Genomic DNA, 20,098 nt, shown 5'->3' on the forward strand with positions numbered 1-20,098 from the left:
TTTGATTGCTTTTAGAATAAGAAAGCCTGAGTATTAAGGACTTGTGTTGGGTCTCTTCCTCTAGCATGATTGTAAAAGTTTTCCCAGAAGATGTGTAGCTGTTAGTGCTGCAGATGACGGGTCAGTTGGAGAAAGTGCGGTAGCTCCAGTAGTGTCTGCCTGCGCTCCGTGAGCCCGAGCAGCGCCGGGCTGCGGCTGTGCGCTGCCCGCCCCGCTGCCATCACGCCGCTCGCCGGCCGCACCGCGGCTCCGGCAGCGGAAACGCGTCACGGCCCGCACCAAGCTCGGGGTCGCGGCGGGCCGCAGCGTCGGGACGGGCTTGAATTTGGGCACCGTCTGGGACAAGCATTCCCTGCCGGTACTTTGCGTTCCCCAGAGCGGATCGCAGGAACAAATGCGCGTCCGCTCCCCGCACGGCACGCTGGCCGCCGCCGGCGGGGCGAGGCTCGGCCCCTGAGCTCACCCCCCTCTGCCTCTCCTTCCAGCCGCCCGCGGCCCCGCCTTCCCAGGGTGCGACGCCCTCCCCGGCATCACCGGGCGGCGCCGGGCTGCGGGCACCGCCCCGCCGTGCGACAGCGCGGCGCGCCGGGCACCCACGTGGAGCGGGCCGGGCCGGCATGGGCAAGCGGCGAGCCAGGCGGGAGCTGCTGCGCAGCCTGAGCAAGAAGCAGAAGAAGCACCTGCGGGAGTTCGGCGAGGAGCACCCGTTCTATGACAAGTGAGTGCTGGGCTGGGCGGGGCAGGCCCTTGCCCGCGGTTCGGTGCCGGTGCAGGGCCGAGGGGCCCCGCTCAGCCCGGGCCGGCCCGGGCGGCCGCCGCTCCCGCTCAGGCCGGCCCTGGGCTCCGAGGGAAGGAGAGGGGCTGCAGCTGCATGGAGCACTGCTGCTCGCGAGCCGGGAATCTCGAAAGCAGAACGGAAAGCAGGAAACGTCGGCTCGGATTTTCTTGCAACAAATGCACACTCTTGTGGTGCAGGCCGGAGGCTGCCGCCAGGAGTGGGGAAGCTGAGGAGTGCGAGGGGGCTCCCATTTTGATACCAGGCCGGTCTCTTGGCTTGTCAGGGTTCCAGCTTTCCCACTGTTCACTCCGTGCTCTTTTCTGATCTCGGAAAGGGTATGGAAATAGAGTAGCGAAGATGTGTGTGACAGAAGCCATTCCCTCCTCGGCGGGATGCCCGTCTGTCAAAATGACCGCCTTCCCTTTGTACCCACGTGTGAACTTCTGAGGCGAGAGCTGCTTAGTCCCGGTGCTCTGTGCTGCTGCAGTAAAGCCTGGAGGAGCAGGCACGCAGAGTTAAGGTCTGTGTGTCACCCTGTACAGTGATGCTCAGTCCCACACAGGACTGTATCTTTTTGAAGGAATCGAGGTTAGTTTAAGCCCAGCTTGCACAGTGGTTTCTTTGAAGAATTGCAGTCCCAACACTGGTTAATCCTGGTTTTCCTTTAGTTTGTGTCTGTTTCCCTCTTCACAGACCAATGTTTAGCGCTAGAAGTAGTCTCTGTCTCTGGTTAACTTTTTTACAAACTACCCTTGTAGCTAGGTGCTTTTAATTCCTTTTGAGACCTCATCTTCTGATTAAAGCTGGATTTTATTTCAAAATTTTTATTGATCAGTTGTAATGCCTGAGCACTTGGGCTTCATGTACAGAGAGTCATATCACCTAAGAGGGTGACCCTTAAGGTTTACCTTAAAGGCAAATGCCCAGTCTGTTTTCTTAGGGAGACATGTGTGGTAGTTGGGTTTTAAGGTTTCTTTTACTTTAAACTTGCGTAACTGATCAAATCACTCTTCCCCTCATTTTTTTCATCCTATGTGTAACATTATTGGCAGAGTAAGGTATGTTAGTGCTTTCTTTTCAGGGTTTCTGGAAGACCAGAAGAAACTCAAACATGTGAACTGGTAATGTATTTTTATTCCTTCTTTACTTTTATCTTTGTGTAGTTTCGTGAAGTCAAAAGCTTAGCATTTCATGTTTCCAGCTTTTTCAGGCTGATTAAGTTGTTCCACTTAGAAAACCAGTATTAAGGAAAAAAAGATGAATGTGATTTTTGTGTGGATCTGAATTGTTCTCTGTAATGTCTGCTTCTAAACTGTAATGCCATCAGAGGGCAGAAGCAGCAGGAAATAACAGCAGTTCTTAACTTTTGTGTTTTAGTCACAGTGAAAATTAGATCACGCTCTAAATTAGTTTAATAATGTTGGTAAACTTAGTGTTGCATGAGTTAGGAGACTTTGTTCTCTGTTGAGCAAAGAAATATGTTAATACTCCTTCTTCAGATTGCCAGTGCTTTATTTTTCTTTCAGTCAGGATTTGGTAGCCTCCTTTATCATCAGATTAAGAAAAGACTTCAAAGTTTTAATTTGGAAAAATTAATTACTCTGTTTCATTTGTTTCCTTTAGCAATTTTGTGCATTAATGTAGTATTTACTGATTTTTTTTCCTTTTGGGGCTAAAAGAAACTAAGAAAGGAGTTAATGTTGTGTTGATACTCATGGTTTCACTATAGTTTTGGCTATAATCCAGACACTGGTTTGTGCAAGGACAGAACAGAACTGGCTCAAGTCTGGCTTGCTTGAAGTGTAGAGCTGTACAGCTGAACCAAACCTGAGCAACTCCCCAGAGAGCCACTGCCCACTGACAGCTATTTCACCTACCTTCTTGACAGCCAGAAGCATTTCCAGCATGCTCTGTCCCTTGTATGGGTGCCTTTCTACAATTTTCAATCCCTGTGTGGTTTTCTTAGAAGAATTTGATGCTGGTTCCGTAAATGCTTTGTCTGTGGAGATCAAATGTCCTCACTCAGCTGAGACTGAAAGAACTGGGTTTTGTGATGCTCCAAGTCAAATTGGTGCAGAAAGAGGCACCTCAGTCTGTCTCCCAAGATGCTTTCAAAACCTAAATGGAGGTGTCCAATATAGTTATTGGTGTAAAATGCTGGGTTTTGAAAAATTCCATTGCATCTATGTAAGGTTTAATGTGAGAGGGGAAACATAATAGTGCAAGTAGAAGTAAGGGTATTTGCCTGCTGCTTTATAGGCTGTTACTGTTGTTGCTGTTTACACTCGTGTCTTCCTTTCCAGTCTGATGATTCTGATAAATCAAGTAAAGAAAGTGATTCAGAGACTGAAGTGGAGCAGGTCTCTGGATATCATAAGCTCCTGGCTACCCTGAAGACCTCGCCTGAGTCTGAGAGTGAGGAAGAGGAAGATGAAAGTGAATCCGAAGAAGCTGAGGAAAGTGAGGCAGAAATGGGCAGTGAAGGGTCCCAGGAGACTGGAGAAGCAGAGGAAGGCATAGAAGATAAGAATGATGTTCCAGAGGAGGAAGAAGGTAATTTGTCTTTTCCTGTGCTTCTCTGGTGAACGTTGTTTGACTAACGCATGTTTTTAGCCGGGATCCTGGTGTAGACTGTCTTGTTGGCTGGGTGCTCTTCTGCCTTGGAGACTCTGTTGCTCCATTGGCTCTGTGTGGGTGGGAGCAGCAGCTGCTGAAGGATTTAGCAGGGGAAAGGGTAGCTGTGCTCATTTTGTGCCAGACAGCCTGCTGCTGCTTCCTCAGATGTTGTTTGTGCGGCAGCACAGAGGAAATCCACATGGAGCAGCAGACCAGGGGTTCTCACCCACTCATGGGAGACACAAGCTGTTCCCTCAAGCAGCATCTGGCTTGGCTGTGCCACCGAGAGGAGGGAAAGGTTTGCCTCACAGCATGGGAAAGAATATGGAAATTGGAAGGAAACCTCCGCCTTTACGGCAAGGTGTCCTCATTCATGAAATCTGCAAAGAAATGCTGGGAGAGAGGAGTCAACCTTTAATCATTTCCAGTTATTTAGGTGTTCAGAAGCTAAAAGTTAAATTCCCCAAACTGGTTACTTCTTTAATTTTGTCTGGGGGGACCACGTTTTGTGTTATGTAACATTTGGCATGCTAGCCAAACGTCATCTTTATGGTAGAATACAAATCCTGCTTTTTTGATAGGGTTTTGTGAGAAGAAAATCAGTAACTCAAGGGGAACAACATCTACGGACAGTAATTTTTCCAGGAGAGAATAACCTGTTTCTTTCTAACAATTGACAGCCACAGACACAGCAGAGCAGATGCTCAGCCAGGAACAGGCTGATGGCACAGATACCTCTTGTGACCCATGTCATGGAGTAATTGAGGAGTTTACTGATGTGAAACACGAATCTGAATTTAGCTTGGAAACCAATTTCATGGAAGAGGAGAGTGGAGATTGCAATGCAGATAGGAGAGACAGCAGTTCTTCACAAGCTCTTCCAGAAGGTAAAAAAACTGTGTGTTTGTGTTTAAGGATCTGCCTTTAGAGGAGTATCTGTAAACATGTTTAAATTGTGCAACACCCTAGCGATGGGCTGTACAGCTTCTAAGTTCTTCCACTACATTATTCATGCTGCCCACATGTCAGCTGGTTACATAAGGGACCCTTAACACTAATGCAGATGTGTAGCTGAACCATTTGTTCTCTGTAGCCCCTGGGGACTGGGATTCATGTGGGGTTTCTGCTATGACTGGTAAAGCTTAAAGTATCAGGAACTAGAAAAGTGTGTGGAGGGTGTTATCTTGTTCTGCTGCTTTAATAGTAGTTTTAAAAGCCACTGTAATACAAAAAGCTCTGCAAGCCTGCACTTGACTGTGGAAGATGTTCTTGGCACAAACAGCACAGCAGATAATCACAAAGCTGACCTGTGAGGGCCTCCTTCACATCTCAGTGGAGTTAGAGGTCAGATTCTGAGAAGCTTGGAGCAGCCACAGTAATTTAGACAAATGCTCAGCGCTCTCAGAATTTTGAAGGTTATGCAGAGGAGTCTGACTGCACCAGGATCAGGAGAGAGTGAAGCATCAGCAGAGCACATGTAGTGTCTTTTAAGGGTGTATCCCAGAATCTCAGTGCACTGATGGACGCATCTGAAGCTCCAGTGTTGGAGTTGTCCCACCATATGTAACAAAATAACTGTGTTGCACCGGTGTGTGATCCTTCAGCGACAGGGCACGCACTGGCGCTTGCACAGCTTCTGCTCATATTTAATGCTCTGTGCCTTTAATATCAGATGGCATAGTTTGAGAGAGAGAAATATGTTTGTAGCATCCCTAGTGATGCTGGCTTGTCATCTTGGAGCAGCAGCTGACATTAGATCTGGGAGGCAGCCTGGGTGATACATGAAATGTGTGGAAGCATCAAAGGGCCATGTGATAGAAAAAACAGCTCGTTCTTGTTACCATGAGAATATGACTTAGGCTGCTGGCATTGCATTTTAATGAGAACAGTAGCTCTCCAACTGCATGCTAAGTATCCTAACAGCTTTGTTCCACCTATAAATGATGCACTACTTCTCAGTGGGTTCTTGCAGCTTGGAAGTGTCTTTATAATCTATTACAGAAAATGAATTACCTAAGACAGCAGAAAGAGGATTAATTTCTACTCTGGTCCCGGAGTCACTAAAATTCCTGAAAATGCACCCCATTACTCCTTCTACTTTATTGGGAAAATGTTGGAATCCATAAAACTCAACTGAGGAGAGACCCTGCAGTACAATTAAATGATACCCAGTTAATTTCCATTTCTAGAAAGATTTTCTCAAATTTTTTTCATTGTCATGATCAGTAAATGTCTTGACTTTTGCCCGGGTAACTTGTGTGTGGGCTGGATATTTGCTGGCAAGCACCAGCGTTCCCTAATTAGTTTTCTTTATGCAGTGAATGCTCCTGTTCTGCAAGCAGGATACAGGGCTTGGCTTTCACAATTAACTTTGCATGTGACTTTGTGCATGCCAGTGTCTTTGAGTATAATGTGATTTAACAGTTCTTTGCCTCTCTTTTCCTTTCCAAAAAGAAATGCTGATTAGATAAATCAGACTTTTTCTCACTCAAGGCAATTTTTGCCCCCATCTCCAAAACTCGCCTAATATTTCTCTGCTTTATTACAGACTGTGTTCATATCACTGGGCAGAACTGTTTGTAAATTAGGAAGGTTAGCAAGTTCACTTGGGACTTTACTATTGACAGCCTTTTTCACCTGCAGGCAATGGACGTGCCAGAGCTTAAGGCAAAAAATTGCCACTGTTTTCCATTTTCCTGTCTAACGTTTGATTAGTGCTTGAAAATTCTAGTACTTCCATAAGTGCTTCTTTTTCTTTTTTAAAAGCAATCTGTCAAATCTGTTCTCTCTGTTCTTTGCAGAGAGAATTTGACATCCTTTCTCTCATCTCCAAGTGCTTTGAAATAACTAGTTTTAATTGTGGTGTTGGCCAGCATGGAGACTGTTCATCTCATTTGCAAATCCATTCTGCAACTTGATTCTACTATTAACTGCAATAGTTCTCAGGCTATTTTTTTGTTGTTACTGTAAATAGATCCATTTAAGCAGCACATGGACAAAGAACTTGAAGAAAAGGAAATAGAGAAAATGTCTACACTTCCTAAAACTTCAAGTCAAAGTCAGGTAATAATTTTCTGTAGCCATCCATCATTCCTAAAGGTGCCTGGATCAAAATAATCCTTTTTTATTTAGGTGAAGTAGATCACAGTTGTTATTATTAGCTGCTGACACGAGAATTATCAGGATTTTTTTTTCACTGTGTTGTTGTTGAACTGTTTTCTTCTTCATTTGCTGCTGAGCAAGAGTTGAAACGTGAAGTCTGCTGTTCTTGGGGGCATCTGCTGACACACCTGAAACACATAGCTTTAGACTTTAAGCTGTAGTACCAAAACCTTGACAAAGGGTGGAAACAGGGCTCATTTCTGAGTGGTGACAGCACAATGCCAGGGATGTGCTCTGCAGCTGAACTTCTGAGGTGACCATGTGCACTTTTAAAGGTACTTGTGATGCATTTTCACATTCTTGCTTCAGGATGGCTCTGTCCCTGTACACATTTACATGCCAGTGAAGGGGAATTTATTGCTTACATTACTTTATTACTTAATTCTGGCAATAATATGGGAATTACATTACCAGAAAACCACTTCATTGCTTGACAAAGAATATTGGCTTTCAAAATAGTCATTTTTAGACAAACCTTTGCTTCATAACTTTTCCACATCTGATTTTGTTTTGGAGACTTGCCTCCCATTCTGGTCAGCCATATGCTGGGTGACATTCATTGGAAGATATCCAATGGTTAGTTAGTCAGAGAGAAAGCTGTGATTTTTTTTGAAATTTAATTTACTTTTTTGGCACATGGTGGCCAAAATTACCAGTGCCACCTGAAGCAATGCATGATATATCTTTGCTTAAATTGGTGTAGCTACTTTACGGTGACAGCTGGGGACAATTTGCATGGCAGAGAGCTTTAAGTTTAGAGTTTTCCCCTACTACACTGATAGCTGTTCAAAATCAGACAGACACCCAACAAGACTGCATTTAACAACTGTATCACAACTTCTGGGATTAGCCCCTAATGGGTTTATTTTCTTCTTTGATTAAAGTATGTGCTCATTGGGGTCAGCTGGTAAGCACAGTTGGACTGCAGGGATCTCATCTCGTCCCTGGTTTGAGCCACTGATTTGCTGGGTGGGTTAGGCAGAAAATTCCTCAGTTTCCTCTGGCATGGGAATAGTTACAGACACATCATTGCAAGATCCATCCAGATCTACCAAGCTGAAATTTATTGTTATTTATCCTGGCAGACTCTCAAAGGGATTGCATATTGAAATAAAAAGCAAAAATACTGTATTATGAAAAGATGATTTCCTTAATCTCACAAACTTGATTAAAGTTGCTATCACCAGCTGTGGTGATATGCTTTGAAGTGTGCAAGGTTTGGTACATATGACTCCTCAGTGTTGTTGGCTTATTTTCTTTCCAGTGGCCAAGGCTGGGTCAAGTAGTTTTTTCTTCCAGTTTGGAGAAACAGAAAACTTTCAAAGCAGACAAAGAATTTGATGTGAAACAGCTTCGTCTCCACAAGCCTTTGGAATCCACCTGGCCAAAAGTGAATAAGCAGTTTCTGTCTGCAGCAGACAAACCAATGGATTCCTCTTTTACCCCGTTACAAAGAGAGCTCTTCTGTATCATGAATTCCTACCGGGACTTGTTCTACCCGGAAAGATCTGCTCTGACAAACGGAGAGGAGATCCGGCACGCCTACTGCCTGCACGCCCTGAACCATGTGCTCAAGGCCAACGCCCAGGTGCTCAGCAACAACGCCAGACGGAGGGATCGAAAGCCAGGCACCGACACCGATGACCACAGGGACCAGGGGCTCACCAGGCCTAAGGTAAGGGAGCTCTGCTTCCCTGACCCCCACCCTGGCTGCCTGCTCAGGCTGTACAAACATCCTCGTAGTTTACCCACAAGTATTTCTGTTGCTGCTCTCTCAGGGAATGTGTTTCTGGGCATATGCCTTTCTACATTCCTTTATCTTGCCTGGAAGTTGTCCTCCATGGCCAGGGAAAATGCTGTGTGAGAAGCAGTGAGCTTAGGGTTGTTATCCAGCCTGGTTCTGTGCCAAACCATGAGTTTGACTTAATCTGTTTTTTGTCCCTGGCACCACAGACTGATAAGTTTTCCTTCTTCCATATTTAAATCTGCCAGTGCCGACAGGTGCCTCCATATCAATCTTGAGTATCACTGCAGGTAGTATAGGCTGTCACTCAGTGCAAGATATGTCAGAAATTCTTTTGTCCTTGGGCACTTGTAAGGACTTGCCTGCATGAAAGGATCTTTCTGTTTGGGCCCCAAACCAATCCTCCCTGGATTCACAGCATCCTGTAGTTGATAACCAGGTGGATTCAACTATGGCAGCCTGTTCCCCGTGTGCCAGCTGCCTGTTGAACAATTCCAGAGTTGGGTTTCAGTGTTTGCTGCATGCCTGGCGAATCTCTGGTTTCTGCGTTGACTCCCCCATTAGCCGTTTATATTTTGGAGTTCTATGCAGAAACTATTGCCACCCATCCAAGAGCCAGCCCTTGACCCTGTCTCTGTGTCACAGCAGCTGTTGCTTGCCTGGAAAACATGCTTAGTTTTCAGTTCCCCTCAGTGGGCTGGGCAACCAGGCTGAGCTGCTGGCTGAGAGCAGTGCATCCCAGCGTATCTTCCCTCCCTGCTGCTTGTCAGAATGGTTTTGTTTGGATTGTTGGGATGCCCCACGGGGGCAGATCCAAGCCAGAGTTTAATTATTGCACGCTTAATGGTGAGTGTTCCTGTTTGATGGGTTATTCTCTGTCACTGTTGATCTGCACAGGTGCTGATGATAGTGCCCTTCAGGGAGTGTGCTCTGCGCATTGTGCATCTTTTCATCAGTCTCCTCGAAGTGAATGACAAGAAAAAAATAGATGTGAGTAATAAAAAGCGCTTCAAAGGGGAATATGGCTCTGACCCAGATGAGAAGCCCCCCAACCTGAAAAGACCTGAAGATTATGAAGCTGTCTTTGCTGGCAACATTGATGACCACTTCAGAATTGGTAATAACCTACTGAACAGATGATTTTTGGCTTGTACAGAACTGCTACATAACAAATTTTTCCCATTGCCTTAGAGCTATCAGGGCTGGAAGTTTTGTGAGATTCTAGGCTGTGTGGTAATCCTGCTGGTTTTGCCCTGGCAACCTGGATTTTTCTGAAAATCTTTCTTGCCTTTCCAGAACTTAAAAAGGAAGAGAAAATAGAGAGATAATTATTTTCGCATCAAGTTCAGAATCATTTAAAATGCAATGACAGCTTTATTCTAGCAGGACTGCCCACACCTCATTTTGAAGATAGCCTTGATTATGCAGCAAAATCTTTTCATGTTATTAAAAAAAAAAATCTTTTGGGTTTAATTAGCCTGTTCACAATGTCTCGTGTAATGGTTGGAACAAAATTAAAGCTCAGTACTGAGCAAAGCAGTTTTCTGCTGTGCTTCCCATGGTTTTCATGGAAGCAAATGGGTAGCCAGCAAGTAGGAGTGTTGGACAAGCAGAAAATGTGAGACTGTTTCATATAATATTGTAAACTTATGCTGTTTAGTAACTCAGTATGCATAGAACTAGCTGGTGGCTTGGTTGCTGGAGCTGCTAGGATGAGAAGGCAGTTTTTCTAACTTAACTTGACAGATGAGAGGCTTTTAAATACTGCACCTTGAAAGATAAATTGGCACCCCAAGAAATGTAATGATACAGTGGAAGATGTGTGCAGGTCACAGTCAGTCTTTCTTCCTTCCCCAGTGAATATCTCTCAGGCTGAGAGCATCTTACTTTCAGTAGCATAATAATTTTCCTTTCAGTCCTCTCCCATACCACACTCTGCTTGTTCCACTAAGTGTTAAGACATGATTGAAGAAACTTTCAGTGCTGTTAACTTGCAGAGGTAAATTATAGAAACAGAATAATTTCTCTTTCTTACTGTGCTGCACACCCTGTTACTTCTGCACAAAGATCTAATTTAAAGCACATTTGTTATGCCTTACTGAAACCACCATTCTTTCACATTTTTAAACAGAAAAAAGACTTGATGTTTCTAAACTATGTATATGCTGTGACAAGTGATATCTTCTTCTTGGAAATTCAACCAATTGAACCTTTCTTTTTTTCTTCCTTTTTTCATTTTTATCCTTGGGTTGAAATAGACAGCAGGAGAAGTCCCAGCTGCTGTTTCTGAAATTCTTGGAAGGGCCTTCAGGTGAAGCCACGCTATCTGCCTTCAGATGGACAGGGAGAGAAGTTGGAGAGACTTTGCTGGGCAGATTGAAGGGGGTGGTTTGAATGTGTCTGGACTAGCTGCATTTTTAAGACCAGGAAACTGGGGGTTTTGGAAATAATGCCACGTAGTTATGACACAAACTCCTTTGATTCCTTCCCTTTCATGTCTAGAACATGAGAGGTGATGCATAGTTCAGAATGTACCCTGCAACATGTGGTGTGAGAAGCAGTGTAGGTGCAAGACTTTAGTCACTGTAGCATGAAGAAACGTGTCCTTTGAGGTTTAGTAGCAAATCTTTCAGCCCTGTGAATAAAGGCAGTTGATAGTCAAGAGATCCACCCCAAGTCTTTCATGACAGATTAAAGTAACAGTTACTGTAATACCCAAAGTTCAGGATTCAGGGAGAAAGGAGTAGTTAATAATTTCTGCATTTTTTTTTTCTTAAGTTGTTCAGTGTTCTCATTCCCCTGTTCAGTAGAAAAATCAGAAACAATATGTTTCAGTTAAAAATTTTCATTCAGATTATGAAAAATCTTTTAAAAAATAATACAGAAATGCTTTGTCAAACTACATGAAAATTTTCCACATGCTTGTCAAATGAGTGTAGGGTGGATAAGCACTTCTTGAGAAAAGGAGAATTTCAGACAGATTAGTTGTGTCCAGCTATATTCATCAGTGTGGGGAGAGGAAATGGGGGAAATTACTGTTCCAGAGCCTCCTGGAGGAACGTGGTTGATAATTGATGTTAACTGAGAAGTTGCTGTTGGTGTTTTTGGACAGGGGTTGCCATCCTGCAGAAGAGCATGAGACTCTATGCACCCTTCTACTCCTCAGACATCATCATTGCCTCTCCCCTGGGCATCAGGACTGTCATTGGTGCAGAGGGGGAGAAGAAAAGAGACTTTGATTTTCTGTCATCAATAGAAATCCTCATCATTGATCAAGCAGACATTTACCTGATGCAGAACTGGGAACATGTTCTGGTGAGTTTTCCATATATGTATTCATTTTTGTGCTGTGTTTTTCATATATGTCCATTCATTTTTGTGCTGTGCTGGGTCTTGCTGGTCTGATGTTACTCAGTTTTGGCAGTGAGCAGTATTGCTGTTTTTTACTGACTTGATTCTAGACATGGATGTTCATTTCTTTTCCTCCCTCCACCCTGATATTTTCCTTATACTAAGAATATTCTTTCTACAGATTTTGGGTAGTAGTACATGTTCTCTCTAAAACTTAGTTTGGTGCTTTAGTAGTGTATTTCATCAAAGGTGTTTTTGGACAGTTTTAATTATCTTGCAGCATTAAGAATGATGATTTCTTTAATCACATCTGGGAAAAATTTGCCAGCTGACTGCCCAGTGTCTCAGTCAGATTGCAGCCATGTGAGGAATCTGTGCAGTCTATTTCAGGTTCCTCCAGAAAGCAAGAGGAGCTGATGCATGTCTCTACTGATTGCACATACTAAGCATTGGTCATGTCCAGAGTTAAACAGTATGAAGGGTCTCCTGTACATTTAATGCAAGTAGAGCTCTTGGATTGTGGCTAGCCTGCAGCAGTACCCCTGCTTTTTGGCTTTTGGCTAATAGAAGTTTTCAGGATTGAAATGGTAGGGTTTTCTTTTCCACATTAAAACACCTCTGAGGTTCCCCAGACCAGAAATTTTGACTACGTGATATCAGTATGCATTTTGGATGAGTCCAGATGATCTTCTTCCCTCAGGAGTCACAGAAAGGGCACATAAGCCTACACAATACCCAAGGAATGAGTCTTGGAGTCTGTTTTCTGTTTTTCCCTTTAGGTGCAACTGCCTGCCAAGTGGTGGCAGGGATGCCAGTCCTAGGCATTGTTCCCTGAGGGTAAAATGTGGTGAATTTCTTCAAACTCTACCCGAATGTGATGAGAGCTGAGCTGTGCTTGGGCTTCTTTTAGCTCAGAAACCTTGGGCCTATTGACTTTAGTACAAACAAGTCCATTATAGTTGCCCCAGAAGATTAGAAAGTTACTGTTCCTAGTGACTAAAGAGATGGTAACTTTCAGTTCTGTGGCAGGAAGTCAAGTAAATTGCTCTTGCTGTGGTCAATAAATTCCAGACAGTGGTGTCTTGGGAGATGCTGCTTGTTTATATTCTGTGCTGCCTTGCTGGTCCCTGCCCTCTTTCCCACTGCAGTTAAGGCTTTTGCAGGCAGTCAGGGATGTCAGCAGTGATGTGTCTTCACCTGTGTGTGCAGCACCTGATGAAGCACATTAACCTGCTGCCTCTGGACTCCCACGGCGTGGACTTTTCCCGAGTGCGGATGCTGAATCTCAACAACTGGTCCAAGTACTACCGGCAGACGCTGCTGTTCAGTGCCCTCCAGGACCCCCAGATCAACTCTGTCTTCAACAAACACTGCTTCAATTACATGGGGCAGGTGAGTTCACAGAGCAGCTGGAATGCTGCTGTGCAGGGGAGGGGCAGAGGAAGAGAAAACCCAACCTGCAGAAAAATTCTGTAACTCAGCTGCTGAAAGACTGTGTGCCTGTTGTTTCCCTCACCCAAATGTTTCAGTCTGAATCCATGACATTACATTCTGTGCCAGAGGCATGAAGAGCTGCTCCTCATGCAGTGATGCTTATTTCATATTTTTCTTTCATAGTAGCTGCTGTTTCATGTCAGAAATCAGATTTTGGTTTTTTAATTTGACAGACTCAAGTTATTTTGTTTTACTTACCGTGTTGTTAAATGGAGAGTTCGTCTGCTTCCCTTTTTTCATCTCCTACTGTGTAAGTTGCATGAACTGTTAGTATTTTGAAAGAAACAGGAAAAGCAAAAACTTCAGGAGACCATCTCAAATATACAGGGCATAAGCAGTCATCATGTATTTAACAGACCTGGTTTGTCTATCATGACTGTAGCTTCGTATTGGAGCTTTCTTAAAAACAGCCTTGTGCACTGTTTTTCTTAAAAATAGTGCTGTCAGATGTGAGCTGCAAAAAGCTGGCTGCACTGTGCCTGCCTTTGGAATGCTGCTTCCCTGAACATCCTACTTCCTTCTCACAGGTGGCCATCCGCAACGTGCCGCTCACTGGCTCCATCAGCCACATTGTGGTCCAGCTTCCTCATGTTTTTCGGAGATTAGAAGCTGACAGCGTAACTTCTGTGATAGATGGCAGGTACTGTGTGTCTCAGACTGTTTTGCTGTGCCCTAATGACTGCAATTTTAGATTCAGTGGAGCGTACTGCAGAGCACACTGTGGGTTCACCACACGAGTACATCTCCATTAGTCCTCAGGTGTAGGCTGGGCTCTGCACAGGTGGAGGGGAATACTGACCTTCTCCTTGCCAAAGGCGCTGGAAAATACAGTGTGGGGAAGAAATACCAATCTCTACCACAATTGTGTAGTGCTGGTAATGCCTTTTATCTTCTATACATGTAGAAGTCCTGTGAAGTTAAAAGAAGGAAAAATGTTGTGAAAATCTTTGGCAGTGTGTTGTTTGATGATATTTCTGTCTGAGCTCATATCAGTATTAGAAAGCTGAAGTTTCACTCTGGTTAAAACATATTTGTTTTTTTAAATTGAGGTTTCAGTTTTTCATTGACAAAGTTCTTCCCGAGTACCGTGACGCCATCATGTCCCACACGCTCATCTACATCCCCTCCTACTTCGACTACGTGCGCCTTCGCAACTACTTCAAGAAAGAGGACCTGAATTTCACTCACATCTGTGAATACACCAAAAAGGCTGCTGTCTGCAGGGCAAGGCGCTTCTTCCTCAAGGGAGAGAAGCAGTTCTTACTGTTCACTGAGCGTTTCCACTTCTACAAAAGGTGAGTTGTGTGTGGAGGGATAGAATGTAAGAGAATAGTTCAGAAAGCAATCTCACCCCTGAGGAGTTGCAGCTGTATCAATCACCAAAGATTAGGAACAGGCCTGCCCTTAACAGGCCGCAGCTGTGTCCAATAAGAAGAGGAGTGCTACAAAAGAGTGGGTTAGCTGGGTGAGGAGAGATGGAGTTTGTTGGTTGTGCTGTGAAGAAGGAGTCAGTGCTGTGAGGAGTTGCCCATGAGAAATGACCAAGAAGGTATGGGAGCTTTGCAATAAGATGACAACAGTTGTGGACTGAGTTTTCCCTCTGAGTTGTGTGTGTGTGCTGTTCTGAAGGTAGAGTTTGACCTTAGTCGTAGATGGGCTGTGCTGCTTTTTGAATCTGTTGGATCCCTCTGAGGACTTCTTTGACTGAAGTAAGAGTTGTGAAGCTTACTTTGAAGTTCTTGCCTGTTGTCAGCAGTCCCTTTGCAGAGACTTCCAATATTTTGTTATGAGCAGAGCTTTATTCAGGAAGGTAAGTGCTGCCAAGTTCCAGTGATGTCAAGACAGGATAATACAGCCTGCAAATGGGATTCATTGGGCCTTTTATTTGTGTTCATCTGTGCCACAGTAATTGTATAAAATTTTGGAAGGAGTATATAATTTGTTCAATAATGCAATACAGCAAGCTGAGGCCACTTGGAAAATTTGTTACATCCTGCCTGGAGCTGCTTTCAAGTTCCTAATGGAACAGGATTTCTTTCTGTTAGCAGATGTGTTGGCAAATATGAAAAGTTTCATGAGGCTTGGTCTGATCAAGCTTCACTGTATTAAAATCCAAGGCTGCAGAGGCTGACCACTTCATAAATTGGTGGAGGTTGGTACTTTAGAGGAAGTCATTGTGCCTGGCATTGTGAGATTTTCCCCTAAATTCCACTACAGCTGATGTGCATTGAGGTTGATGGAAATTGGAAGACTTGATAGAGGACTGATGTTTTACCATGCATATTTTGTAAAATTTGCCTCAAGTGTTTTGGTTTTTATTTTTTCTCCTACAGGTATACGATAAAAGGCATTAGGAACCTCATTTTCTACGAGTTACCAACATACTCCCACTTCTACAGTGAGATTTGCAACATGCTGAAGGCCACAGACAGTGGGGTGGATGCTACTTGGACTTGTACTGTGCTCTACTCCAAGTATGATGCTCAGAAATTGGCTGCAGTGGTTGGCATAGACCGCACCGCTCAAATGCTACAGTCCAAGAAGAATGTGCACCTCTTTGTTACAGGAGAAAATGATTAAGTGATTCTGCAGACTTGATGAGTGGATGGACCTGCATTTTACTTCTAATGCAGATTTTTATATTGCTTTTTAAAAAAGTATTAAACTTTTTACTCCCTTTTGTTAAATATTCTGTTGAAATTGTTTGTATAGTATTAAATTTTGTATTTCAGTACTCTGCCCAACAAGAAATGAAGGGTGTCATTCAAAAAAGCAGGGCTTAGAAGGTGTTTTCTGTATAGAAACAAAATCAATCCAGAAACTATTTTTCATGTATATTAAAAAACTCATGGGTCAGTAAAGATTCATGCAGTGATAAATAGCTTTTGGTTGGGCTATTTCATTTTCAGGTGTAGCAAACTCACTTTCTTTTCTCGGGGGAAGTTTTTCTTCTTGTCTAAGATAAGAAAAATGCCCAAGTATTAAATGAGTCACTATTCTGTGAGCATATACAAGGGAGGTGCAGGCATGGGCTCTATAGCACAAAGGTGTTTCTGAATGAGAGTTGGACTTGCTTCAAGTTGACACTTGTGAGAATCCTTACATGTGCTTGGATAGGAGCTATGGGTTTTGTGTTTTTCCTGGAGAGACCTAAATATCTCTGCTTCTTATTTCCAGCAGACCCTCTGGCTGGTCAGTTTTACCAGGGATAAGTACAAAATCAGAGGATTGCAAATGCCTCTGGGATGGTATCTGGCACCACAGGTGGTTGCTTTGTCTGGTTGGTTTGTCTGGTTTTTCTCCTGGTGGTTGTAGATGGACATGGAAGCATCCTGGTGCTGCCTTTTTCTTTTTCTCCTTCCCAGAAGCCAAGTCTAATTGAAAGGGAGTTAAAATTAGAAGGATTTGTTTGGATAAGCACGTGCTAGGGGCTGCAGGAAGATTGTTCTCAGGAGGGGCAGGTGAGCCCTGCGTCAGCCCCAATGCAAGAAGGAAACATCCTGTAATAAGCTTTGAGGGAGTTCTTGTCTAGGAGGCTTAAGTAAATATACCAAAGTGAAATATACTCCTTGAGTAAATGAGGCACATGCTTCCTGCCAATTTTTGTCATATTCCTGATTCCTGTATTCCTCAAAAGCTGTGAACTCCAGTAGTTACCATTTAGTAGACATGAAAATCCATGCAGTTTCTTGCTTTGCATTTTCAGTAATGTCTTTTAATTTTACATACCTCTGCTGTAGCACACAAGAATTAAGAGCCAGCCCCAGAAAACGTGTCCTGGTGGACATCTGTCTCCTGTACAGCACAGAGCAGTAGTGGCTATCAAGGATTTTTATTTTATGGCCCAGGCTGGATGTGGGAGAATTATGGCTGTGCATATGAAAACAAGTGCACAAAATAGGATTAAGGAATTTCCTTTCTACACCGGATGTACTTAGCAGAGATAAGAGCTGACCTCTGAGGAAGCTAAAGTGGGATAGCTGCTTAGGGAGATAACATGATGCAGTGCAGCTCCTGTTTAAAGAAGCAGCAAGAGTTCTGAGCCAGAGCCTGAACTCTGCAAGTATTTTTCTTCCTACACTGAAATTAAAAGCAAAGTGCCTTAAGGGAGTAAGGCCAGACTGTAGACTGAGGCCCTCATGATTTTTTTATCAGCCACTGGGTTTGTTCCTAAGACAAGCATACTTGGAAATTTGATATGTATATACCAGTGTCACATTTCTGATGTTGATTACTAATTATAACTCACTGATTGCCAAAGCAGTGTGTAAATGCCTCTTCACTGCCTTCAATAGGTGCTCGAAGCTGCTAGCACAGAGCCTTGGAGAGCTCGTGCAGGAGGGTTTTGTGCCCTGACAAATTCTTACTTGCCTTAGTAGGGAGCCTCATCAGCCAGCACTGATCCTAGGCAGGAATTCTGCATAGCAGCCTATGCTAGTGGGTCAAACAGGTTTGCTGATATGGGGAGCTCTTCTCTGTGCTGGTGTGAAGGTCCCTTTTTATCATCTTAAATAATTCCCTGGTGCAGGGGTTTGTCCAAGATTTGTGCCAAAGATAGTTACTGGGAGATGATGAGCACCAAGGTCAGAGTTTGGCCCATCCTGGATGTGTGTTCATGGATACAAATGCTTTGTTTGCTGGGATAACTGCTGGCTCCAAATGAGTTACTTTGGAGCCTGTCCTCCTGGTGATAATGTGGCTTTCAGAGGGGTGGCTGAACCTAATGCATTTGTGTGGGGACACTATGTTATAGCAATGGAATCTCAAGGATTGGGTTTTTTTAAATTGTACAACCCTTGTTCAAATTCTGACACAAATGGAATAAGAAAGGTGTTAGCAAGTATGATATTTTACCTGTTTTTACTTGACAGTGTACGGTCTCTGCAGGGTCAGTGGCCATTTTTTCACATGAGTGCACCAATGATGAGTAATTACTCATCTTGACTAAACAAATGTAACACAATTTCCTCTTCATTTTGACCTCAGTACCAGACCTTTGTGAGGGTGATGGCATTCTTAAGAATCCAATTTTTGGTCATTGTTTTAGGAGGATCTCAGAGCACTGACAACTAATCCTGTATTCTTTTGGAAATGTGCTGTACCACAGTGTGAGAGTCGACTCCCTGTTCCAGGCCCTGGCTGCTAACACTGGTGCCAAAGCATTAGCACCTAGCTTTGGGAAGTTCAAACCCAAGGGTAAAAATAACTGGTGTCAAGGTGTTAGATGAGAATTTCTCCTTAGTATCTCCTGCCTCAGGAAATTTTTAAGGAAATCCTACTAATGGGTGACCAAGAGAAAGACATACCTGTCTCTGTAGGAAAATTGTTCTTGCAGCTAAAGAGTTCATGTTCTAATGGAGCATTTTTTCACTAGCAAAACAATCAGGATAAGAGGTCTATTACGTTTTGTTGCTCCTTTCAAAGATTACAAAAAGGCTTTTTTTTTTCCCTCTGAAAATGTGTTTGCAGGATAGGAGCCAGCCTTCTGCTGCTGCCTGTATTAATGTGGAGGAGGCAGGGAAAGGTGACTTCAGGACAGTCTGTTTCCATGCTGGAGAGCTGCCTCCTGTGAAGAGGCAGGTTGTTGGTTTTGCAGCAGTTATTGGGAAACATGGGACGAATCACATGAGAGAGAAATTGGAGCATTCCTGTTAACAACAGCAGAATTAACAATTGCTTTACAGCTGTGCTGTCACAGGCTGCCAGGGTTTCTCAGCTCTGCATTAGTCATGCTCCATGGCCTCAGCCCCAGGAGTTACTCTCCAGGGTTTGGGGATTTTTTGGGCTCGGTAACCAAGCGTGTCTGATGAAACAGTTTGTGGAGGGGGCAGTTGAGAAACCATCGTGGGGGAATGAAGGAGCAGCCTGTGCAGAGAGGGAGAGGGATGTGAGAAGGACAGGGTGCAGTCAGCCCTTGCTCTCCCCCAGCTGCCTGGGCTGCCCCAGAGACAGCAGAGAGGGCTCCTCCCTTCCCCACAGGGCCAGAGAGCTCCCGCAGCTCTGCCCTGGGAAGGGAGCAGTGCCCTGGGGAGGTCACTGGGCTGAGCCTTCATCCTCCCCCACCGCAGATGCCAGGTGAGCCTTAATCCCGCAGGGAAGGTGGAGGTGCTGCTGGTGTGCTGGGCCAGGCTGCAGCCCAGGAGGGAGGCACAAAGCCAGAAACCCGACTGGAAAACACCACACAGGATTTAAGATACACGTGTATTGCTGGAGCCAGAGCTCCTCCTGGCCAGCAGGGTGCTTTTGCCCATACTAAATCCAAGACAGCTCAGTCCCTGGGGTGTAAAATCTCCTGTGCTGAGCTTGACAGCCCAGGGCTGGTTGTATTTTAATCAGCTATTAGCTTCAGTGGTGCTTGAGGGTTGCTTGCTTTATCAGGTGGACTGGGAGTTGGGCTGAGACCCCCAGCTCTGGGATGGATAAACAGCTTACAGGTGAGAGCAGGTAATGGGAATTGGTTACCTGAATGGAGATGAGGGACTGGCCATAACATTGAGTGGTACTTAAGCAATAAATATTTGATTATGTGAGAGAGGAGCAGGAATTTCAGTAAAAGACATGAGAGAGATGAAGGTTAGGTACAGAAAAACAACCCACAGGGCAAAACCAGGATTGTAAACATGGAGCAGTTGACAATATAATTATGTAGTCACAACTTAAAACAGGAATTTGGCCTTGCTCTTTCAGACAAAACAGGAAAATCACACTGAAGTCCTACATGCTGTACATGACATTACATTTCCAGGGTCAAACCCTTACCACTGACAGTGGCATAAATGTAGAGATGTTGCCAGAAGTGCTAAAGCAGAGGTTTATCAAGATGCTGAAAGGTCTCTTATTAGCCCCTCCTTTAAGCTCTTACAAAAGAGGGACTTGGTAGCTGGAACTATAACTGAAAAGACATTACTAGTACTTTGTTATTACTAATAAAGAAGTAGAAATTTCCATTTTAT

General features: G+C 44.2%; 1 protein-coding gene across 1 annotated transcript; it reads left to right on the forward strand.

Moving 5' to 3' along the window:
- The first annotated feature begins 286 nt into the window (after positions 1 to 286).
- UTP25 (UTP25 small subunit processome component) lies at positions 287 to 16,026 on the forward strand. Its single transcript, XM_054629429.2, has 12 exons — positions 287 to 718; positions 1,860 to 1,899; positions 3,082 to 3,331; positions 4,075 to 4,281; positions 6,369 to 6,457; positions 7,821 to 8,231; positions 9,198 to 9,417; positions 11,413 to 11,615; positions 12,861 to 13,043; positions 13,673 to 13,785; positions 14,195 to 14,440; positions 15,479 to 16,026. Exons 1-12 carry the CDS (start codon positions 618 to 620, stop codon positions 15,723 to 15,725), a joined length of 2,310 nt encoding a protein of 769 aa, XP_054485404.2. The 5' UTR covers positions 287 to 617; the 3' UTR covers positions 15,726 to 16,026.
- Positions 16,027 to 20,098: the final 4,072 nt, after the last annotated feature.

This window comes from Agelaius phoeniceus, chromosome 3, assembly GCF_051311805.1.
Source record: "Agelaius phoeniceus isolate bAgePho1 chromosome 3, bAgePho1.hap1, whole genome shotgun sequence".
Taxonomy (NCBI): Eukaryota; Metazoa; Chordata; class Aves; order Passeriformes; family Icteridae; genus Agelaius; species Agelaius phoeniceus.